Raw genomic sequence first — 26,263 nt, 5'->3', positions numbered from 1 at the left:
ACATTTGAAGTGGTACACACTTGAAATTCTAGTACTTGTGACATAGGAACCAGTTAGAGAAATTCTAGAAATGAGCCATCATATATGGTGAAATGATCTTTAACAAGGGTGCCAAGAGTGCTCAAAGGGAAAGGACAGTGCCTTCAACAAATGGTGCAGGGAAAACTGAATATACATATGCAAATAAAGCTGAACACTTACCTTACACTATATTCAAAAGTTAATCAAAATGTATTAGACTGAGCCAAGCATGGTGGCACATGCTTGTAATCCCAGTGTTTGGGAGGCTGAGACAGAAGGATCACAGTTCGTGGACAGCCTCAGTTACTAATTAGTGAGGCCCTTTGCAACTCAGTGAGACGCTGTTTCAAAATAAAGAAAAGCCGGGCGTGGTGGCCCACACTTGTAATCCCCGCACTTGGGAAGAGGAGACAGGAGAATCGCATAGGTTCGAAGCCAGCCTTGCTGGCTTAAGAGACCCCCTTTCCAAGTAAAAAATATAAAAAAAGGTCTGGAAGTATAGCCCAGAGGTAGAAGGGTTCCATCCCAGTACCACCAAAAAAAAAAAAAAAAAAAAAGAATAAAAAATGGGTGTAGCTCAGAGATAGAATGCCCCTGGGTCCCTTCCCCAGTACTGCATAAAAAAGGAGGAAGGTAGACTTGAAATAACTAGAAGCTAAACTCCTAGAGCAAACAGGGGGAAGCTTCATATCAGATTTGACAACCATTTTCTCATAATGACACAAAAAGCACAGGCAACAAAAGCCAAAATAAACAAATGAGACTACATCAAACCTAAAAACTTGGACTTCTGGGAAGATGGCAACTGAAAAAAGCGGGGCTTAAGAGCCCCGCTAACAACCAATCTCCATTACCACAAAATCAGCGCCTTTCATAGCCAGAAAACACCATCACCAGAGAAACAAAAAAATCACCAGGCTCCAGAGAGAAAGCGGACTGAGAACAGAGCTCAGAGCCACAGAGGAGATACACCGGCCTCACACCCGAGGACGCGGCAGCAACGCCATACTGCCGGCGGCAGCAACATCATACTGCCAGCGGCAGCGGCGAATTCACCGGACAGCTACAGCAAGCCGAGGTGAGCCGCTGCGGAACAGCCAGGCGGGATTTCTCGGCGCAGGGAGCATCTAAAGCTCGCAGTGGCTGAGCTCAGCACACGCTGCAGGAACTCAGAGTGGAACTCAAAACCAGAGAAAAAAAAATACGCCAGCCTCACGGCCGAAGGCGTAGCAGCGGCGCCATATTGCCACCAGCGGCAGCAGCAGTGAATTCACCGAGTCCAGTAAAGCTACATCAGCGTACTCAAGAACAGTGAGTCAAATTGCGGGCCACAGAGGAGAAATCCCAGTACTGTACTCCCTGGGACTTGACCCAGTGGGGGAGTGGCGGTGGCAGAGATATCACACCATAGGAGAATGTGCAACCTAGCACCCCCCATAGTCTAAAGCAGCCTCTATCGACTCCCTGGGTCGGAGACTCTGTGATACAACCCAGTAAAGGAGTAGTGGGGTCCGAGATACTACTGACTTGAGATCCAGAGCACCTTAAGCAAAGTCATAGTGACCCAAGGGAAGAACCCAGAGAAGGCACAAACTTCCGAAATCATGGGAAAGAGGAATAACACTGGAGCAATGAATGCCCACAACCCCACAACATCAGAACCTGATAAAACAGAAAATCAGAGATTTCTAGAAGATCAAATCAGGAAAATAACTATAGAAATAATAGAGGTGCTTCGAAAAGAATTCAGAGAGAGCCAAAAAGAGATAAAGGATGCAATTAATGAAGTAAAGCCCTCAATTCAAAGCATGAACAACCGATTAGACCACATGGAGAACAGAATCTCGCTCTTAGAAGATGATCATTCCAAAAACGAACTCATAGTTTCTAATCTAGAAAAAAATATCCGACAGCAGGAATCTGACATTGAAGAAATATGGGCCCATTTTAAGAGAGCTAACCTAAGAATAATTGGAATAGAGGAGGTAAAAGAAGGTGAAACCAAAGGGATCAACAATCTCTTCAAGGAAGTAATAGCAGAAAATTTTCCAAACATAGAGCAAGAGGTTGATACACAGGTCAAGGAAACTTATAGAACTCCCTTTAGACATGATCGGAGAAGAGGATCCTCACGCCACATAATTGTCAAAATGACCAATGTGGAAGACAAGCAGAGAATCTTAAAGGCAACAAAAACAAAGGGCCAAGTGACATTCAGAGGCAAACCAATTAGAATCACCCCAGACTTCCCAATCCAAGTCATGAGAGCCAGAAGGGCTTGGAGTAACATATTCCAAACTCTGAAAGAAAACAACTTCCAGCCAAAAATTTCCTACCCAGCAAAACTTTCTATCAAATTAGATGGAGAAATAAGAAGCTTCCATGACAAACAGAAACTGAAGGAATTTATGTCTTCAAAACCAGTGCTAGAGAAAATACTCAAAGAGATTAACTACAAAGAAGAAATAGGTAACACACACCAGAACCAGAGAAACAAGAGTTTTCATCCAACAGACAACTAAGATTGGTTATCTGTGGAGATTCATTATTTATGTTAGTCTTTTACCTATCTCTAAATGGTATTCTTTGCCTTTATTGTTGTTAATTTTTAGGATTTCTAGTTGGAATATTAATATACCTTCAGATATAGCATTTGGAAATATTTTATCCAATTCTATTAGTAACTTTTAACTCTGTTTACATTGTCTTTGGATATACAATTTTTTTTACTTTTTAGGGAGTTTGTATACTCTTCTCTTGCCTGTGCCATTGAAATCATATCCAAGAAATCAGTGCCAATTTCAATGTTGTGAGGTTTTCTTTTAAAAGTTTATAGTATTAAGATTTATATTTAGGTCTTTTATCTATTTTGAGTTAATATTTGTATATGGGATTAGGTAAGGGTCCAATTTTATTCTTTTCCATGTAAATATTATTTTTCAACAATATTTAGTTAAAAGAATATTATTTCCACCACCAAATGTTCGTGGAAACCTTGTCAAAAATAACTTGACAATATAGGGAAGAATTTAGGTCTAGGCTTTTATTTAACTCCAATGGTTTATATTTCTGCCTTTAGAACAGTACTACACTGTTTCAATTATTGTAGCTTTATATGGTTTGAAATCAGAAAATATATATCTTCTAGCTTTGTTCTTTTTCAAGATCGTTTTGGGTATCTAGAGTCCATATTCCATATTAGGATAGATTTTTTTTTCTGAAAAATAAATATATAAATATATGATAGTTTCACCTAAAAAATAATAGAAAAAAAAATTCTCTGGTAAGAAAGAAAGCAAAAAGAAATACTGAAATGTTATCTTTAAGTCATCAAAAGCTTGGTATCAGACAAATGAAACTGTTATGTGAAATTATTATTTTTAATTTTGGATAAATTGCTATAATACTAGATGTCAACCACTAAGCCAAGCATGGGAAGGAGGGATGGGGAGAGAACGGGGTGGGGATCGGGTTGGGGCTGACTGGGCGATGTGTGCATGTATGTCTACAAAAGTTTGTATCCCACTATGATGTATGAATACAGTGCACCAATAAAAAAAATAAAAAATAAATAAAAAAAGAATAGTGATATAAGTAAAAGGAAGATTTTAAAAAATCGTATCTTAAATAATCCAAGGAAATATTAGAAAAATTTCTGACCAGTTAGAATTTCATAAATGTTAAAATAAAATATAATCTCTGAAAAGAAAAAAAAAAAAAAACCTAAAAACTTCTGCTCTTCAAGAAATAGTCAAGAGTAAAAAGACAACCTACAGAATAGGATAAAATCTATACTGCAAACCATTATCTGATAAGAGAATATAAAAAAAGATCTATAAAAGCCAGGCATGGTAGCATATGCATTTGAGAGGCTGAGACAGGAGGATTGCCATTCATGGACAGCCTCAGCTACTTAGTGGGACCTTTTACAACCCAGTGAGACCCTGTTTCAAAAATAAAGAATAAAAAATAGGGCTGGGGCTATAGTTCAGAGGTAGAATGTACCTGGATTCCATCTGCAGCTGCAAAAAAAAAAAAAAAGAAGAAAAAAAAAAGAACTCCAATTCAACAGCAAACACAATTTGTTGGGCAAAGGACTTGAAAAGACATTTCTCCAAAGAAGATAGAAATCACCAATATGTATGTACAAGAGGCCCTCCATATCCACATCTATGGATTTAGCCAATCTGAGAATGAAAATATCCTGGAATAAAGCGTTTCGTTACTGAACATGTACATACTTTTCTTTCTCTGTATTTTAAAAATAAAGAAAATACTACAGAAGTCTATTATACTGGGTATATGAGTAATCTAGAAATGACTTTAAGGTATACAGGAGAAAGTACATAGCTTACATGTAAATACGACCCATTTTATCAAAGGAACCTAAGCATCCATGAATTCTGGTATTCAGGGAGGTTCCTGAAACCAACACCCCACAGATAAGGAGGGACTGTAAATAAAAAGATATTTAATATCAGTATTTATTAGGAAGGTGCAAATAAAAATCACAAATCATCTAATACCAAGATAACTACAGAAAGAATGTTGAATATGTTGAGATATTCTTGTGTATGATTTGTTGGAATGTGAATCAATATGACTGCTATGAAAAGCACAATGGAAGTTCCTTTAAAATCCAACAAGAAGCCAGGATTGGTGATACACATTTGTAATCCCAGTACCTGGTAGGCTGAAACAGGATATCGAGGTTCGCAGCCAGCCTCAGCTACTTAGTGAGGCCCTCTGTACCTCAATGAGACCCTGTTTCAAAATAAAGAATAAACAATAGGTGTGGTGGTGTAGCTTAGAAGTAGAATTCCCCTGGGTTCCTTTCCCAGTGCCACAAAAAAAAAAAAAAAAAAAAAAGACTGGAGATACACCTTAATGATGGAGCATGTGCCTCGCATGCACAAGTCCCTAGGTTTAATTCTCAGCATAATAAACAAGACTCCCGTATGATTCAGCAATAGAAAACAAGATCTCAATGAGATGCCTGAATATCCATGTTCACTGCAGCGTTACAAGGGCCAAGAGGTGGAGACAACCTACATGTTCACCAATAGATGAAAGGCTAAAGTAAATGTGTGTGTGTGTGTGTGTGTGTGTGTGTGTGTGTGTGTGTATACAAACAATAGAAAATTCAACCCTAAGAAGAAATTGTTATATTCTATAATATAGATGAATCTTAAAGACATGATGCTAAATATAATAGCAAGTCATAAAAATGCCACTTATATGAGGTATCTACAGAAAACAGTGGTTGTCAGGGATCAGTGAAGAAAGGAGAGTTCTTCAGCAGATAAAAGAAATTCAATTTTATGAGATAAAAATGGTCTAGAAATCTAATACACACCATGTGTATGGTTAACACTTCATGATGAACACTTAAAAACAGTTAAAATGAGCCAGGCACAGTGGCACAAGCCTTGTAATTTCAGTATTCGGAAGGTTGAGGTAGGAGAATCACAGGTTCAAGGCCAGCACAAGGTAACAGTGAGATCCCTACTATATTACAAATTATAATCACAAACTCCAGATACAAAAAAGCCAAAGTAATGCTATAAATCCTCACTTCTGAAAATTTTTGTAATTTCTCTAAGAAACTCAGAAATTAAGTGATTCAGGCCAGCCTGGTAAATTGCCAATAACAAGTAATCAAAAGTTACATTGAGAACTCATTTATATCCATCTGTACCCACTGAAAAGAAACACCTGAGATGAACATCCGTACCTTCATCAAATTCAGCATCATCCTCCGTGTGCTGGGGGAAAGGAAAGCAGTTGGTGATTTCAAGTCGATCTTCTACAACCAGGCCTAAAAGCACCCCTTGAACAACCTCCGTTCCTTGTCCTTCTTCTTGATAGTGTTTGATTATCTTCAATACTACCTAAAAGAAAAGACAGGAGCTTAAAAAGCATCCTAGTTTATATTTCCCTTTTTATATGAAAAAGTAACTATACTAGATTATAAGATCACAAAGGTATATAACTAGACTAAATAAATGTCTAAAAATCCGTTTTCTTTAGCCTTCCATAAATACTAAAGCTCATGTAAAGTTCCTAAATACTTACCCCATTAACGAGATCACTAAACCAATGTTGATCACTGTTAAAATCAGAGTAACTGAGAGATGCCGTGAGACACATGTGCTTCTTATTGTAGACCTTCAAATCCTAAAACTGATCTCGAGAGCTGGTTTCTAAATATGCTAAAAATACTTTTTTTTTTTTTTTTTTGCAGTTCTGAGGATTGAATCCAGGGGCATTCTACCTCTGAGGTACAACCTCAGCCCTGTTTTATTCTTTTTTATTTTGAAACAGAGTCTAAGTTGCAAAGGGCCTCATTAAGTAGCTGAGGCTGACCTCAGACCTCAATCCTCCTGTCTCAGCCTCCCAAGTACTGGGATTACAAGCTTGCATGCTCCTAAAAGGAATACTAATAAATAGAATCAATCAGTTTCTAAAAAAGCCACCTCAAAATAATCTTATTTCCTTCGACAGAAAAATAAGTGATTAAATTATTCATATATTTTTAAATGAGTCTTGCAGCTCAAAGAGAGAAATTATCTCTCTCTTTTCAACATCACTTAAATGTTCTATTCAGTTCTCTACAATGACCAAAGGGAAAATCTACCAATAACAGTACTCAACTGAGAGATAGGGAGAGTGCAAGCGTTTGATTCTGTGCTGAATATCAACGTGAGTAAGAGTACATAGAAACAGGTAACTGTAAGCCATAAGGCTTAAAACCCTGTGATGAGGACTGAGTTCAATGAATTCAAATCTCTCTGTAGACAACAGGCATTCAAAAAGCGCCTTTCCAGGACTGAAGAGCTATCAGGTACTACAGGATTAATTTTACTTTGAAAGAAAGCCTAAGGACCATCAGTGTTCGTTTCAGGAAAGAACATTTCAAAAATTTGCCATATGTATATTTAAAACTTTATAGATTAGTGGTGTCTATTAAGTGAGACAGAACCAGTTCTTCTGTTCTTTGTCTCCCTCTTAAAATGTTCTCAAAAAGAGAATGTTTTACTCAACCTCACATCCTCAACATATAACACAGATAACAACACATAAAAGATACTCTAAATGTATTTTGCTCAAGGAATGAATGATAAACATTTACCAATCATTTACGTCGAGTACTTCACTAAGTGTCTTATATGCAGTGACTCATTTATCCTCACAACCACCCTATTAAATCAGTTATACAAGAAAACAGAAAGAAGCTGATATGGAATTATTATTAAATTCAAAAGGTGAGTATGACTTCTAAGTCCAAGGCACTTTTAACTTCTTCACAATAACAGGCAACTTCAGGTGCTCCGATCACGTTTGTAAAAATTAAGATGGTGCAGTATCAACAGCTCCAGTAGAAGTCCCTGTAACAGCTTCACGCAAGGAGTAAGAAAAGCTTACTCTAGGGCTACAAGGTCAGGCAGCAAAGGCTACGAAGGAATGGTACTGATGGTCAAACTTCTGTGCCCTGGTCAATGAAAGTAAAGTAGCAAAAACAAACTGACAGTAGGTTCAAAGCAAGCAGCTTTTAATCTTTAGCAACAAACCCCATTCCCATAAACCACAGGATAGAAATATGCTCCCATAAAAGCCCTGTCTTCAGTCATGCTCACTGTCTCATTCTCTCTCTCGCCCTAACCAACCATACGCCTCTGTCCACAAAACAATGTTAATGCATTATTAATTAATCCTGTTTATTGATGTCATGTTTCCACTTCTTACTTTTAAAATAGACACATGGAAAGTTAATTGTTCTTAAAAACAAAAACATACTCCCATAATATATTTTGTTTACAAGTGTCACAAATGACCACATATACTATGGAGTTCTATATCACCTTTTCTCAGTTTAACAAAATAATATGGAATACTTTTTCTGACAAAAGTGTGTTCCTGTACTGGGTACCTACCAGAGCCTTAAAATAAACTGATGCCTGAACCCACTACCAGAATGCAGAGTTAATTAATCTGGGCTGGGTTTCTATAATGTGTATTGAAGACATTGTTTCTTTCTGTTTTGTTTTTAGGTTCTAAAGGTACTATCCCACTTCATTCTAACTTCAAATGAAGTAATATGATCCATTCTTACTTTTTTTTTTTTTTTGCAGTACTGAGGATGGAACCCAGGGGCATTCTACCTCTGAGCTACACCTCCAGCCCTATTTTTTTTTTAATTCTTTATTTCTAAAACAGGGTCTCACTGAGTTGCAAAGGGCCTCACTAAGTAACTGAGGATGGCGATCCTCCCATCTCAACCTCCCAAATGCTGGAATTACAAGCATTTGCCACCACACCCCACTCTTTCTTGGTTTTTGGTTTAGTTGTAATGCCTCAGGGAATTGCAATGCACACTACTGATTAAACCACAAGTTTTCTTTGCTTTGTTTTAAGACTGTTGCAAAAAGTGAAGACACTGAGAAATACAGAAACGTGAATACTGTATTTATAAAAGAAAAGACATCACCTCTAACAAGGGAACTCAACCTCACTTGGAAAAATAGCAGCAGTACAGGAAAGAGGGAGAAAATTAACCAGCACCCTTATTAGAAGCATTAAGTTTTCTGTAGCACAGAATGTCTTAGGTTTAACCCCACATTTAAGACTTATGAACTACTACTGATGAGGTATAATTAATAGCAATGAGTCCTATGAATTAATATCAAATGAGGAATCTTCTATAAATTATGCTTCAAACGATAAAAGTAATTTGGCTAGCAATAATCTAAAGTACCAAATTCTTCTATACTTTCTGAGACTTTACCACATTCTGGATCTGAAAGTTTAACCTACTGATTTAACCTGCACATTAAGTATGGTTCTCTTCTCCAAATAGGTCAGGTGTTTCTAGAACCATCTGGTAGATTTCTGAGGTTTGTATGATCTCAAGTTGGGCAAGGAATTCCAACCTGCAAGACAATAAACATGTTTGGTCTGCTGAAATTATCATAATGGAATACCTTTATCCAACTTTTATTTAATATTTGGTACATACTATTTGAAAAAGCTTATAGACTCTTATATGATTGATAGGTTGGGTCTCCCCCTTCCCCCATGGGACCCTGCAGTTTTAACAGGAGGCGGAACCTCAGGAGCCAGAAGCGGAGATGACTTGAGAACCCAAGTGCCTCGAGACTCCAGAGGTTCCGAGACTACAGATGTCATGAGAAATCGGCATTACTATAAAATACCCTGACTTTCGCTCTGCCATGTGATTCTGCCGACCATGACCCTGCTTGACTGCATGGCTCTGCTGCTTGGTCATCAGTCCCTTCCCACATCGGTCCGAAGGTGCCAGGTTTGATTAAAGCAGCTCTTTTAATAACTTGGCTAGTGTTTACCGCCTTCACCACTCCCTAGCTCAATTTATTTTCTTTTTGTTTGTTTGTTTTTGGTGGTACTGGGGTTCCTGGAAACCCTTCTACCTCCAGGCTACACTCCCAGACCTATTTTTTATATTTTTATTTGGAAACAGGATCTCTAAAGCCAGCAAGGCTGGCTTTGAACCTGCACGATCCTCCTGTCTCCACCTCCCAAGAGTAGGGATTACAAGCATGCGCCACCACGCCTGGCATCCTTAGCTCAATTTCAGTGCACAATTGGAGCACAAAACTCGGAAGGACTTTTGTATTTTTTCCTCTTTTTTGAGCCCTGGACTCACAAACCTGCTAGCCGCTCACCTGCAAGGTCCCATGCTAGGCAGCGCGCAAGGCCACGGCCGCCCGCCACTTGGGTCCTGCGGACACTGCACACCCCACAGCTGCCTGGGCCACCCCACAGCCGCCTGGGCCCTGCTGCATGCCGCCCACCGCTGCTCAGGTGCTGCCCGCAGCCACCTGCACCGATTCATTCAGTGTTCCTGCACTGGGTAAGCTCCCTCCCCTTCCCTTGGTCAACAGGTTCCAGCTTTTTACCTCTCCAGACTTGGGTCTGCTACCGGTCCACTGGGACCAAAAACCCAAGCTCTTGGTGACCCACTGTCCTCCAGTCTACTAGGACCTCCCCCCAGAGAACCAGGTCGTCCTCTTATTTTGAGAAGGGAATGAAACGTCTTTCCTGATCTCTTAACCTGTTTCCAAACGTTGATCAGGATAACTGGGGATTCCTGTTTCCTGTTCTTTGTTTTGGCCCACGGACCAATTATGGGAAGTCAAACTTCCAAACTAGCAAAGGACTTATGCCCTGAGCACCTGTCTGGCCTCAATATAAGGGATAATGGGTCGCGGTGGCCCAAGAACAGTCAGCAACTTTTATAAGCAGTCTGGTACATGATCGAAAGTCCTTTATATCCAGGCTTTCTTTTTCTTGCACTCCCGTCCCTCCGACCGCTCTCCTCAGCCGCCATTTTCCTGTCAGCCAACAATTTGTGATGGCGTGTCACTACCTGGTGACATCACAGTTGCCATCTTGGTCACCATCTTGTCCCGCTCCACCATCAATTTTGCTGAGCCATAGGCACAGTCGCCATTTTCTGGCGACACGTGGGTACCAGCGTCTGACCCGGCTGGGTTGCAAGTGCCACTTTCTGAAGACCTTGATCAACAGGATCTCTCCTCACTACCCCAACCACCATCCTATTCAAGGACAGCCTCCCACTCTAACCCGCTCCTCCCCCTCTCGCCATTCTCCCTTAAGAGACCAACCCTTACCTCCCCCTCGCCCTCCCCACAGATTACTGTTCCCACTCCAGGGACCTCCCTTCTCCCTTGACCCCGCTTCAAAAGTTGGCCAGTGCAGAAGGTGTAGTCTGTTTCCATGTTTATTTATTCCTACCTGACCTGCTCAAATTGAAAGAAAACTAGGTTCTTTTTCTACCAACCCACGCAGTTTTATTAAAGAATTCCAATATAGTGTGCAAGCATATGATCTAATATGGCGGGATCTTCATGTTATTTTAGCCTCTGCTTTAACACCGGATAACGTGATCATATTGTAAAGGCTGCCCAGGAACTGGCCTACCAGGCTCATTTAACCAACCCAGTGCTCCGCAGCCATGGTTCCTTCTGAGGATACCCACTGGGATTATCAGCCAGCCCCTAACGTTTGGGGTGAGGGAATAAAAATGAGAGACCATATGTTATTACGCCTTCTTGATGGCATGTGGGATGCTTCCTGTAAAGAGGTTAATTACAATAAACTTAAGGAAATCACCCAAGGTCCAGATGAAAACCCAGCTGTTTTTCTTAATCGGCTCAGAAGGCTTTTACCCTCTATATCCGCTTAGATCCATCTACTGAGTCAAGATGTGTGGTGTTAGCAACTCATTTCATTGGGCAATCAGCCTCTGATATTCAAAAAAAATTAAGAAAGGCCAAGGACGGTCTTCAAACCCCTATCCAAGATTTGGTGAACATGGCATTTAAAATTTTTAATTCCAGAGAGGAACAGTCAGAAATGGAACATACATTCCAACTTCGCCAGAAGGCAGATTTGTAGGCAGGAGCCCTGGTAACTGCCCTGAGGTTGGCAGTGGAGGCTCAGCCCTCTGTAGTGCCACCTAGGGGTGGAGGACAGCAACGACAACTACCCCCAGGAGCCTGCCTCAAGTGAGGCAAGGCCACACTCACCAATCAGACCATGCCTGGTGTGTGGCCAGGAGGCCCACTGGAACAGTGCCCTTGGAAGAGCAGTTAGCCCAGGTACCTCAACACAGGGAGACCACCCTTCCAGATCAGCCCCCGCCACTGGCCCTACTCGGCCTCGCCGAAGACTGACGGCTTCCGGACTCCTCAACCTCGATCATCCTTGCCAGGCCAGGGTAATTCTCAAGGTAGCGGGTAAGCCAATCACCCATACACTACAGGCCCTCTTTTACAAAATTTTTCTGCCTGAGGCTCAAGCCGAAGAGGTCATTAGCCTAATACATAATTCCCTACACATGGGACCCACGGCGCTTAAACACTTCCTAAACCCCTTGTTTTATCCCACCACCCCCCCGGAAGAACTGATTAGTAAAGTCATCAGTGTCTCCTGTTCTACTTGCACTGCTGTTTCTCCCCAAGGAGGCCTTTGCCCCTCTTTTCCTACCCACCAAATGAAGACACTTGCCAGGACAGGACTGGCAAATTGATTTCACCCATATACTTTCTCACACAAAAAAACTAAAATATCTTTTTTACCATGGTCACACCCTAACAGGTTGGGTAGAGGCTTTTCCCTCAAAGGAGACAGCCAGCACAATGGACAATGTTCTATGCTCAGACATCATCCTTTGTTTTGGACTCCCTAATTCCTTACAGTCTGATAATGTACCAGCTTTTATTTCTCAGGTTACTCAACAGGTAGCACAAGCCCTGGGCATTTCTTGGAAGCTCCATATCCCATACTGACCGCTGTCATCAAGAAAGGCACCTCCTTAGGGAACATGCTGACCGGTATCTTTGCCAAGCTGGGACTGAAGAAGCAGATCCACACCAGGCAGTCAAGCCAGGGGATCAAGTCCTCCTCAGGTCACTTCAACCAAAACATATCCAACCACGGTAGACTGGACCTTTCTTTTTTCTTTTCTTTCTTTCCTTTTTTTTTTTTTTTTTTCGGTGGTACTGGGGTTCCTGGAAACCCTTCTACCTCCGGGCTACACTCCTAGACCTATCTTATACTTTTTTTAAATTTGGAAACAGGGTCTCTTAAGGCTGGCTTTGAACCCGCGTGATCCTCCTGTCTCCACCACCCAAGCTTGGGGATTACAAGCATGTGCCACCATGCCCGGCTAGACTGGATCCTTTTCAGTGATCCTCACCACACCTACTGCAGCCAAACTGCTGGGGGAACCCCAACTGGCATCACCTTACTCAGCTAAAAAGGGCTCTGTTACAACAGCCTCATGACAAATTCTCTTGTACAGTGTTGGGGCCCACTAAGCTCCATTTTTCTTGGCATACTTCTCTTTGATACTTTTATTTCAGCAGGTCCACTTGTTACATAGTATGGTGCTCTCCTTCTCTGGATGCCAGACAGCCATAAACACTCTAAAATCCATTACTAATGCTCCTAACCCAATAATATGTTTTCCATTTAACCAGACCAACCCATATTGCCTCTTCAAGTGGCTCTTGCATTTGCTCTGACCAGGTTAAGTGAGAATCTAAAAACACAATATTGACAGTCTACCTCATATCTGAAAGGATTCGAAAGGCCAGCAGCTGCTGGGCTCCTTCCTCTCCTGTTAAGGTCCAGTAACTGATGGGCTCCTTCCTTTCCCAATACCCATTATCACAATTTGCCTTTTAATAGCTCCTCATCTGTTAAAGTTTATTTGAACATGCATTACCAAGCTGTCCAGGGTAACCTCCAACTCCTGCTACAGCCACACTACCTGTCCACCTCCAAAGGACTCCACCTCTCCCAGCCAAGGGACCACCTACGACGTTCCCCTGACAACAGGAAACAGTTATGGACTCAGTCTTCACCCAGTAACACCAAAAGGCCAGAAAGATAGGTCGGGCACCCCTTCCCCCACAGGACCCCACAGCCAGGACAGGAGGCGGAACCCTGGAAATCAGAAGCAGAGATTACTGAGAATCCAGAGGTTGCAAGAGAATCGGCATTCCTATAAAATACCCTGACTTCCACTCCGCCTTGTGACTCTGCCGACCTACCGTGATCTTGCTTCAGCGCGTGGCTCTGCTGCTTGGTCATCGGTCCCTTCCCCCACAAGTGGCAGACCTCACCCCGAAGGTGCCAGGTTTGATTAACGCAGCTTTTTTGATAACTTGGCTGGTGTTTACCTCCTTCAGGACTCCCCAACTCAATTTCAAAGTTACAATACAGGTTTAATTAAAGCAGCATTTTTGGTAACTTGACTTGTGTTTACCTCCTTCACAACTCCCCAGCTCAATTTCAATGTTACAATAATCTCTAACAAACACAATATTATTTTTAAACTGTCTGATTTTAATAAATAAAATAAAAATTCAACTTTTCTACAAAGTTTAAAAAGCAACAAAGAACTTCCAAAAAAGAAATACTCTCAATAATAAGGACAAAGCCAGCTGTACTTGGGAGGCTGAGACAGGACTGCAGGTTTGAGGTCAGTCTTAGGAATTTGAATCCCTTAGCAACTTAGCAAGACCCTTTTTCAAAATTTAAATTTTTTAAAAAGAAAATGGGATAGCTGGGCATGGTGGTACATACTTGTAATCCTAGTACTTAAGAGGCTGAGACAGGAGGATTACATGTTCAAGGCCAGCCTCAGCAATTCAGTTAGACCCTATTTGAAAATTTTATAAAGGGCTGGAGATAGCTTGTAGGTAGAATACCCTAGGTTCAATCCCTTACATCAAAACTAAATATGTCTATGGCAAGATATAAATGCCAATCTAAAATATCAAATAAATTAGTTACATATGAAGTCAAAAGTCAACAAAATTAAGATGTGAAGAGTATAGAAGGACAGGTAAAATCTTCCAATCTCCTAAAAAGGATGACCTTATTAGCAAAATGTCTAAGACCTCCCTTCAAAAATTATATCAAAAATTTTCAATACATAACAAGGAACAGTTTAAATCTCATCAAAATACAGATTACACTTTTTATAAACTACCATTTTTATTGAGCATGATTCTACCAAAAATATTAACTACAAAACAAGGTGGATTTTTTTTCTGCACAGAATCACTACAGATCTTCAACTGCTTTCATTAATTCACTTTTTAGTTATCAACTCATTTTTCTGAGAGCGAATTATTCATCACTTGGTTCCCTATAAATATTTGCTGCTTTTTTAATTTTTAAAAATGAGTTTTTATTATCAAAAACTGATAGTCCATTAATTCATTTAAACATCTGCTGAGTGCCTACTAAAGGCCAGTCTAAATAAAAAAAAAAAAATCTTCACTTCATACAATTCATATTTTTAGAGAACCAAATCTCGGTTTCTCTTTGCTCTTCTGCTATGCCGGAGATGGACTCTAAGGGTGCTCTACCGCTAAGCTGTGCCTTTTTTTTTTTTTTTTTTTTTTTTTGGTGGTACTGGGGATGGAATCCAGAGGCTTTCTACCTCCGGGCTATACTCCCAGACCTATTTTTTTATATTTTATTTGGAAACAGGGTCTCACTAAGTTACTGAGAGCCTCACTAAGTAGCTGAGGCTGGTTTCGAACCTGTGCGATCCTCCTGTCTCAGCCTTCCAAGCGCAGGGATTACAAGCGTGCGCCATCACACCAGGCGATCTGTACCTTTTTTGAGATTGGGTGTCATTAAGTTGCCCAGTCTGGCCTTGAACTTGTGCAATTCTCCTGCCTCAGCCTCCTCAACTGCTGAGATTAATCTCACACACTCTGACACCAGATGTGGAGTTTCTCTACATCAAGCAATTCTTCAATGATCCAAACATAAGCTGACTGTCTAAAAATTCAATTCTGACACTACCTGGAGTTCATGTCAAATCCCAAAAGTGAAGGTCTCAGTCCTACAAGACTGCCCCCAACCCACCACTCAGATAAGAGTCACAAGTCCAGGCCTCTGGTACTTCTGAACCACTGGGTACAAATCAGGTATTCATCCAACAATCTCCTCGGGTTTAACCATTTGCTAGAATGGCTTACAGAACTCAGGGACAGGTTACTTAACTTTACTGGTTTATTATAAAGGCTACTGTAAAGGATACAAATGAGCAGTAAAATGAGTAAGTGCACAGTGCAACATATAAGGGGTGTAGTTTCCCTAGGCCTGCCACTCTACCAGCTCTTACAAGTATTCAGAACCCAAAGGTCATGAAAGCATACTGTCCAATATTTTTTAAGACCCCGAGCCCACTTTCCCCCTCCCAGAGGTCAGCAGAGCTCAAAGTCCAACCCTCTAATCACTTGGTCTTGGTAAACTAGCTTCATTCTAAATCACCTCATTAGCATAAACTCAGATGCAATGAAGGACCTCTTTATGAACAACAAAAGACACTCCTGTCACTCAAATCATAAGGGTTTTAGGAGTTCTGTGACAAAAACTGAAAACAGAGATCAAATGCATTCCATATCATACTACAGGACCCTTTAAAGTTAAAAATCATTGAAGACACCAAGGAACCTTTATGTCAATAATTATACATAAGAAATTCAAACTGAGAAATAGTAAAAATATTTATTAAAAATAAAAGTAAACACATTACATAACAGAAACTACCCACTGGTAAAAATTAACTTTTTCAAAACAAAAATAAGCAATCAGCAGTCAGACATTCTCCCATTTTTGTAAAAATCACATTTTCTAAATATAATCAAAATAACAGAATCACATTGTCTTACATTTTTGTAAACTATGTTAATGTTTGGCTTAATAGAAGACAGATGAATCACCGTATCTGCTTTTACATTCACTTTTTTTGTGTGTATGTGTGGTACTGGGGGTGGAATTCACGGACTTTTCTACCTCCAGGCTATACTCCCAGACCTATTTTATACTTTATTTGGAAATAAGATCTCACTAAGTTGCTGAGAGCCTCACTACATAGCTGAGGCTGCCTTCAAACCTGTGAGATCCTCCTGTCTCAGCCTCCCAAGCGCTGGGATTACAAGCATGAGCCATTGCACCTGGCTACATTCACTTTTATGACTATCACATATCATGAAGCATCTAGAACCTCCACTGGAGAAAGGAGAGTAAAGCTGACCAACAATGCTTATGTACTATTATGAAAATAGTTTTGACCTTGGACTCACTCAAAGATTGTCCATAATGCTCACTCTTTTAAAACTGCCATTCTAAAATGACAATAAAAAGCCGGGCATGGTGGTACATGCTTGTAATCCCACCATTTGTGAGGCTGAGACAGGGGGGTCGAGGTTCAAGGTCAGCTTCAGCAACTTAGTGAGGCCTTTTGCAATTTAGTGAGATCCTGTTTCAAAATAAAGAATTAAAAAAAATAGGGCTGGGGGTGTAGCTCAGAGGTAAAATGCCCTTGGGTTTAATCCCCGACACCCCCAAAAATAAAAATAAAATGGCAATAAGGAAAACTGGTGTGATTACAGACTGTAATCTGTGTATAGTATTAGAAGAGAAAGCCTTAACTTGGGGGGGAGGGGGCTCCATGAAAAGCGTCTTGGATAAAAGCTGGGAAGAGAACTGAAGAACAAGCAAAGCCTGGTAAAGGCCTGGGTGAAGACTTGACAGCAGTGGATTTTATATCTTTGAAATAAGATGCTGACATTTACTTTCAATAAAGGATACAAGCTACATTTTAGGGAAACAAAAAGGTCTAGAGATGGATGAATACCAGGGTAAAAGCCACACATTTGAATGCTTTTTCTAAAAGCACTACTAGATAGTAACATCTACTGGCAGATGCCATCATATCTTATCATTCCAAATTCAAGACTATCAATTTCATATACTTTTATTAATGAATTACTAAACACAATCTATTGATAAAATCCTTTCAGGAAAAACTTAGTGTGACTTTTCATTAGCAATATTTCTAAGACTGGGGTCAAGATTAATCTTGACCTAATAAAGATACTCCTATGAATCTAATACCCCAAATTTCTCTAATAAAGATAGGACTCTAAAGTTCAGACGCAAAATGATATATTTAAGAAATATATGTATGATTTTCAGGCCTAGCAATATAACAGTCTGAAGTACTTCAATTCCCTCTATTGCCACATACATGTAGAAATGTTGGACAAGCTGTGCTTTTTAAAAGCTTAAATGTGCCGGGCGTGGTGGCGTACGCTTGTAATCCCAGTACTTGAGAGGCTGAGACAGGAGGATCGCAGGTTCAAAGCCAGCCTCAGCAGCTAGTGAGGCTCTCAGCAACTTAGTGAGACCCTGTTTTCACATTAAATATAAAAATGGGTCTGGAGGCCGGGCGTGGTGGCACACGCTTGTAATCCCCGCGCTTGGGAGGCGGAGACAGGAGGATCGCGCAGGTTCGAAGCCAGCCGCGCGCGCTGGCTTAGGAGACCCTGTTTCTAAATAAAAATATAAAAATAGGTCTGGGAGTGTAGCCCAGAGGTAGAAGGGCTTCCAGGAACCCCAGTACCACCAAAAAAAAAAAAATGGGTCTGGCGGTGTGGCACTGAGGTAGAAGTGCCCTGGTTCCATCCCCAGTATAAATAAATAAATAAATAAATAAATAAAGTTTAAATGAAATGCAACCAGAGTATAAACCTCGTAAGTTAAGTGCAATGCCCAAAGGCAATGCAAATCCAACAAGATCCCCCAAAGTTGGAGGTTGAGTGTTAACACAACCTCTTCCTGGGTCAGAAGAGTCCTGAATTTGTCTTAGTCAGATTAAGTAAAACTGAAAACTTTCTAAACAGCTTAAACTCCATGAAAATTGTTGGTAGGAAGGTGGAAAGCAGCAATTACAGTAACTTACCATGATAAATATATATCATGGTGTGTACACACACAAACACCACATGAATAGCTATTCCTAATAATCTGTCCAAAATAAATAAAAACATCTACCTACAGAAATAGCTTCACAAATGTGAATAATATTTACAATAGCCAAAACCCAAAAGCAACCCAAATTGGGGAAATGCCAATGAATAAACAAATTGCAGTATTATCCAATTTATAAAAAATTTCTCAGCAAAGAAAAAAATATTAATATAACACATAACCAAGAGGAATCTCAAAAATATGAATGTAAAAAAAGTCAAACAGGCCAGGCGTGGTGGTGCACGCTTGTAATCCCAGCGCTTGGGAGGCTGGGACAGGAGGATTGCACAGGTTCAAAACCAGCCTCAGCTACTTAGTGAGGCTCTCAGCAACTTAGTGAGACCCTGTTTCCAAATAAAATATAAAATAGGTCTGGGAGTATAGCCCGGAGGTATATAAAAAAAAAAAAAAGCCCCCTGGGCTCCACCCCCAGCACCCCCCCAAAAAAAAGTCAAACAAAATGCTATGTATAATATGATTTATAGGAATGTCTAGAAAAGGGAAAATAATAGCAACAGAAAGCTGATAAGCAGCCACCTGGGACCAAGGTGGGGAGAGAGAGAAAGGCTGCACAAGGGCACCAGGAAACTCCTTAAATTGGTGGAATTTAAATTCATAGTGTGATGATCTATTGAAAAATTAACTAAAATGAGCCGGGCATGGAAGCACACTTATAATCCTAGCATTTGGGAATCTGAGACAGGAGGATCACGGTTCACAGCCAGCTTCAGCTACTTAGTGAGGCTCTTTGCAACTCAGTGAGACCCTGTTTCAAAAAAAAAAAAAAATAGGACTAGGGATTGTAGCTCAAAGGCAGAATACCTCTGGGTTCCATCCTCAGTACCGCCAAAAAAAAAAAAAAAAAAAATTAAAATTAACAAAAATGATAAGAAACATAAGTAGTCTTAAATTGCCAGAACTACACTACCTTTACCTGTCCTTTCAAAGCCGAGCTCACTGGAAATGTGGAAATGTTGAGGTTGCTACCTGTGCAGCATAGCGGCACGGCTAGAAGAAACAAACACTATTACTTTTTCATCTTTTTGGATGGCTCGCAGATTTTTTTAAAAATGCTGAAATGATTAAAACACTTTACCACAAAAGATAATTCTTAAATTAAGTAAATCTAATGATCACAATATTACTTCAGTGATTTTTTTAAAGTGTGTGGGGGGGTAGGACCCAGATGTGCTCTACCACTGAGCTACAGCCACAGCCCTTTTCATTTTTTGTTTTTTCAAAGAGTCGCTAGGTTACCAATGTTGGCCTCAAACTTAAGATTCTGCTGCCTCAGCCTCCCAAGTCACTGGGATTACAGGTGTGTGCCACCACTCCCAGCTCACAATACTACTACTTTAGATCTAGTAAATATTATACTGATTATAGGGAGAAGCTATTAGCTTTAAAAATTATGAAAATCATTTATAAGAGTGTTCTCCTAGCTATCAGTAATTAAAAAAAAACTACTTTCCCTCAGTCCATCACAGACTGATATATTAGTTAGACTAAAAATTAGAAAAATAAAATTATTTTTTGTCCCAGTATTGAGGATGAAACCCAGGGGCATTCTACCTTTGAACGACACCTCCAGCCCTATTTTTTATTCTTTATTTTGAAACAGGGTCCCACAGAGTTGAAAAGGGCCTCACTACTAAGTAGTAGCTGAGGCTGTCCTCGAACGGCGATCATCCTGTCTCAGCCTCCCAAAAAATAAAAATCTTAAGAGAAAGAAAAGACAAGCCCAAGGATTACAGACCTGGATATCACAACACTGTCAAAATACTATGAAAGTTTCTAATCCTAATCCTGTGCTTATCTGGCAGATCAATGTTCACAGCCATATCACATACTTTGAGTAGCAATGGCTTATAAAACCTTTGAAGCTAAGTAGGTAAAACCGAACACTTAATTTATGTCACAAATATGTGACAAATTAATATATAGTACACAAGGAGATATGAACTCTACTCTGTATGGCTCCCAAACCCATGGTTTAATCTATCTACCATAGCTTTTTTTTTTTTTTTTTTTTTCAGTACTGGGGATTGAACCCAGGGACATTCTATCTCCAAACTACATCCCCCAGCCTTATTCTTCATTATGAAACAGGGTCTATTATTCTTTATTGTGAAGCAGGGTCCCACTAAGTTGCAGGGGGCCTAAAAAGCTGAGGCTGGTCACAAACATGCAATCCTCCTCTCTCAGCTCCCAACTACTGAGATTACAAGCCTGAGCCATCGTGCCCAGCTAATATACCATATCTTGCTTCTTCTGTAGATGATAGGCATTCTTCTCCACTGGGGTTAAATCACTACTCCCTCAGCTCTGTCTTAAGACATTGTACTTTTAAGGAGTAAAAACAAATTTATTTCAGCAGCAGAGCACCTCTTTAAATTGTAAGCTAAAACAGTGAATTATTTACTCAGTGAGTAGGCCCAGCTGTAAGCTCAGCATTTAAGCTTTTACATGCCATTTTCTATTTGTTGTCTAGTACACAGTAATCCTAGAAACCTTAACATAATGTTCAACTGGGGGGGTGGGTCTTGAGTAAAAGTTAAAAAGCATAGTTATTGAGACTGGGCAGCAGAATACAAAAACCGGACCTTAGTGCCAACTGAGGCCTTAGACACAGGAATATAACTATCCTAGCTTCATCTTTCTCCTATACAGTAAATCACAATCTCTCTCTCAAGGCACTGTTACAAGGATTAAAAACTAATCCAACCAAAGTGTCTAGCACACATTGCTTAACTGATCCTCAGTAAATGTTAGCTACTGCTATAATTACTATTATGATGATAAACTAAACACTTTACCGATTCTCATTCACTCATCAATTCATCTGCCCATCCATTATATTTAGCTAATAAAATATGGCACTGACATCAATCTCTCCAAAATGGTTACAGTTCATTCCTTGATTTTGTTTTGGCCAGTAAGATGTAAATTATAACATTAAAAACTGATCAACAGAGCCAGTCGTGGTGGTGCCCACTTGTAATCCCAAGCATTTGGGAGGCTGAGACAGGAGGATTGCTCAGGTTCAAAGCCAGCCTCAGCTACTTAGTGAGGTCCTTTACAACTCAGTGAGACCCTGTTTCAAAAAAGAGAATAAAAAATAGGACTGGGGGTATAGCTCGGAGGTAGAATGTCCCTAGGTTCCACCCTAGACCCACAAAAAAAAAAAAAAAAGAAAAAGAAAAAGAAAAAGAAATAATGCAAGCTAGGCTCAGTGGCATACCAGGATCTTGGGAGGCTGAGATAGGAGAATCACAGGTTCCAAGCAGGCCTCAGCAACTTAAGAGACCTTCAGTAATTTAGCAAGACCCTATTTCAAAAGGAAAAATAAGGTCTGAGGGTTTCACTTAGAAGTAGAATGGCCCTGGGTTCAATCCTTGGTACCTCCCCCCTCCAAAAAGAGAAGAAGAGTGCAATTAAACTACTGATTTAAACATTGTGTGCGTGTGCGAGAGAGAGAGAGAGAGAGAGAGAGAGAGAGAGAGAGACTGATTTTCCTTTAAAAGATCTTTATCCTAAAATAAAGGGTTATGTCCAATCCAAGAGTTTCTTGTAAGTTTGAAATAAAAAGCAAAGCCCAAACTGTACCAGTTGCCAGCTAGTTGAAGAAGGGTCAGGCAGGATGCACAATTCCTACTTGGCTGTATTCCAGTTTTACAGCTTCTGGGAGGTAAGACCAACAGCCTGAATTTCTCACATCAATCACCGTCAAAGAACAGCTATTACTGTAGAGGAATTTTATTCTCAAAGAAACTGTAATGCCACAAAATCTCCCTTTAGCATATTCTGTAAGTCGATATCTAGACTTTCATTTGTTTCTGGCTTCTTTCACTGACTGATCTGTGAACTTGGCAGTTTTCTTATTTGGTTAAGCCTACATCATTTTTTTCTAGCGCTGAACAAAGAAAGTAGTTATAGCCAAAATGTATATTCAAAAAGCAAAAAACTACATTAGTCTTAAACTTAACACATTTTATGGCTCAAGTGGGAGAGGGATTTCATTTCATAACTGGTTGAGTCAAACAATAAATAGGATTCAAATCACTGCTGTTAAGTTTTGATGTAAAAGAAATTAATTTTAATAAGGGGAGGGAGATAGTTAGCCCTTGACACATGTGGGATTAGTTATAATGCTCCAATATACTTAATCAATATCACCTCTATATTTCAGTTTGAAAGGACCTACTTAATACTTTCTTGGATCTAATGCTCATGGTGGTCCATATTTTTAAAGTTTAATCAACAAATAATTCTGAGAAAAGGGAGAGGAGGAAAACACACCTTCAAAACAATTAAAAACTGGCACTTAAGTCATAAGGAAATACAATGATGCAATGAAATGTACAAATATACAATTGTAATTTAATGTTTACTGATAAGAATGTTTGTTTTATTTTACTTGATACTAGGGACTAAACCCAGGGCATTCTACCTCCAAGCTACCCACCCAGCCCTTTTTTTTCTTTTGAAAAGGAGTCTAAATTGCAATCCTCCTGTCTCAGCCCCCAAGTACTAGGATTAGAGAAGTGTACTACCACACCTGGATAGATCCTGCTTTATTAGCCAAACACACACACACACACACACACACACACACACACACACCTGCAAATTTTCCCACATGTAACTGAAAGAAAAAAATTTTAAAGTAAAATGAGTGATAAAAAGGCTTATCTGGAATAAAATTGCTTTCCTCTCTCATACAAAAAAAATTAAATCTGATATGAATCTACTTCCTAATGCATTTTCCCTTTATTATACTAGTACAAGAGCACTGACCACTGCTTAAATAGACAACCTTTACTTGATGTGGGAACACGTGGATTATCTTTGGTTTTGCCTCCTTAATGGGAGGCAGTGCTTGTAACACTGAAAAAGAGTAAATGACTTTCTCTGAGAAGGGGTGGCTAAAAGACAGAAATCCTATCTACTCCATTTTGTCATTTGATTTGTGAAGCATGTGCATGAATTAGTGTAATGGTTGTATTTAATTAAATAGGCTTAATGTAATAAAAGGGCTTTTCATTTTCCAATATAAAAAGTGTACTACAGTAAGTCCATAAGGTGATTATTCACTTTCCTGAGCAAGAAGTCTCTCAGAATAAAACTGAAGATTATGCATTTCTGCATAACAATGTAAAGTGGGGGTTTCCTCTCCAAAAAGTTAATACCTTGGTTTTAACTCTTTTATAAGCTACTAGTAAACCAGACTTGAAAAAAGTTTCTGTACAACCTCAGTTGGAGACTGAAAACAAGAAGACCTTAAATATCAGCCAATAAAGTTTGGTTTTATTTTGTGTGTAATGGTGATTTTCTGAAGCATCTTTGAGTTTTAGGGCTACAGCTGTACTGTAAGATAATTTGCTCAGTGGCATTGGGTATGATGGCCAAGTACAAAACAAAGCCTAAAAGACCAGCTACAAGACACTTTTGCAATAGTTGAGAAAGGAAGATAGTCACGAGTACAATTAGAAACACAATGTAAGTAGGCGATCTTAGGAGAACTCAAGGGAAACCTCCCTAAGGGATCAAACATGAAACCAGAGCTTGGGTGACTTAGGCCACAGTAGTACCACTAGTGAATAGGAAATACTTACTGAACTGAGTCACTATGACAATCATACTAACAGGCACACTTCAATTAATTTTAAAAATAAAGACTAAGCCGGGCGTGGTGACACATGCTTGTAATCCCAGAGCTTGGGAGGCAGAGATAAGAGACACAGGTTCTAAGCCAGCCTCATATACTTAGTGAGGCTTTCAGCAACTTAGTGAGACCATGTTTCCAAATATAGTATAAAATAGTTCTGGGAGTATGACCCGGAGGTAGAAAAGCCCCTGGGTTGCACCCCCAATAACTAACACACACACACACACACACACACACACACACACACACACACCACAAAAAGACAAAGACTTTAAGATTCAGTTTAACATTCAGTTTTCAATGGTGCCAAGAAACACACTCACACCCTCTGTAGATAGTAAACTATAGTATATGAGGATTCAGAAAAGCAATTTGGCGATGGGCTTAAAATAATTAAAAACATATATAACCTTTAACTCAATCACTTCAACTCTATCTCTTAGAACATAAAAAAACTTAATTCTCAAATGTTAATGATGCTACCTATTTTGTTATAAATTTTAAGCATTTTTCCTTGTAGATCTTTGATTACTTTAAGGATATTTTTATGATGGAGGTATACTATTTTCTTCTAAAAGTTATATTTTAGCACATTTATATTGTATCATAGGTAAATTTTTTTTTGCCACTTACATCAAAGGAAACTAGTTGAGATTAGGGATAAGAGAAGGCATAGAAAATAAGAGGGAAGAAATCTTATATAACCATCAAGATACAATGAATGCCTATGCCATTTAGGGTCTAGAAAAAAATAAAATCTTAAAATTTTAAGCCAAAATACAGCTGATGTTCAGACTCAAAGGGGGGAAATCCTATTTTTATAAAATACTGAGTTATTTTTCTGAATCCATTTTTATTTTCCTTGTGTGCTTGCTACCAATATTAACAAAAGCACAGCATACTACTCTGGCATATTTCAGTCCTTTCAGTTTTGATGAAATAAGTACATTTACCATCAAATAAATGGGTATGTCAATTACACTGCACTTTGCTACTTAATCTTCACTGGGTATAACCACTTCATAGCATGATCTTCTCTAAGTAGTATACAGAAAAAACATGCTCTTGTTTTCAGTCTCCAACTGAGTATATAATAGAAACTAAGGTAGACATGATAAAGTAAAAGTGAGAAAATCTGACCACACTTAAGAGACTTAAGTTTTGGAAAATGCATTTCCTAATACACAAACAAGAAATACTGTATTGTTTTGTGCACACCTTAATTTCTATTTCCCCCATTTTGACATTAAACATATCCGTGATCTAAGTGTATGAGTTTCCTCATTTGTAAAATGGTGATAGCAATGATTCCTATATCAGAACTGTTGCATGACTCTGATGCTATTATATGTATCTTTATTTATAATGGTTCCACTTACAATTTTTCAGCTTTTCAATGGTGTGAAAGTAGTGTAAAGCAAACTTCCAATTTCAATCTTTTCCTGGATTAGTAATATGTACAGAGATAGTTTCTCACAATGATGGGTAGCAGCAGGAAGCCCCCACTCCCAGCCAGGCAGCCAAGCCATCAAGAAGGTAAACAACGGTGGGGGGGGGGCACACCTGTAACCCCAGTAATTGGTAGAATGAGACAGGAGAATCACAGGTTCACTGACAGCCTCAGCTACTGAAAGGCCCTCCACAACTTAGTGAGACACTGTTTCAAAATAATAAGTGAATTAGGACTGGTGATGTAGCTAAGAAGAAGAAAGCCCCTGGGTTCAATCCCCAGTACCAAAAAAAATTTTTTTTAATTAAAAAAGGGGGGTAATAACCAATATGGTTCAGTGTGCTATGTTGCTAAACTAGAAGATTGAGTGAATTAAATGCAACTTTGACTTACCACATTTTTAACTTAGAATGAGTTAATCTGGAAGTAACCCCCTGAGTTAAAGGGGCATCTATATAAAGTAATTAGAAAGTTATCTGGCATGTACCATCTATGAAGTCCTTAAAATGTATGAAACATCTATAATAACAGAAAACAGAACAAATCAAAGATAGCAAGATATGACTTGAATTCAAGCTCTAGGATAATTTGCTTATCTTTAAAAAACCATTCAGAGTCTATGAGAGGGTGAATCATGTATATGATCCAGATACTAGTTTCATCAGCTCCCAGAAATACTAAGATAATGTATACCAAATGTCTTTTACAAAATATTATTT

The 26,263-nt window shown here is 39.4% G+C and overlaps 1 protein-coding gene across 5 annotated transcripts in view; it reads right to left on the bottom strand.

The window, feature by feature from the left end:
* EIF3H (eukaryotic translation initiation factor 3 subunit H) overlaps positions 1 to 26,263 on the bottom strand; it is a gene marked incomplete at both ends in the record, with an annotated part of 101,764 nt that overhangs the window by 68,383 nt on the left and 7,118 nt on the right. For all 5 annotated transcript variants that reach the window (XM_080694637.1, XM_080694638.1, XM_080694639.1 and 2 more), the window contains one exon: positions 5,756 to 5,912. In XM_080694637.1, coding sequence (XP_080550763.1) covers positions 5,756 to 5,912 — 157 coding nt within the window. The remainder of the gene's footprint in view (positions 1 to 5,755; positions 5,913 to 26,263) is intronic.

This window comes from Muscardinus avellanarius, assembly GCF_963383645.1.
Source record: "Muscardinus avellanarius genome assembly, chromosome: 4".
NCBI lineage: Eukaryota > Metazoa > Chordata > Mammalia > Rodentia > Gliridae > Muscardinus > Muscardinus avellanarius.
This window is presented reverse-complemented; position numbering and strand designations above follow the sequence as displayed.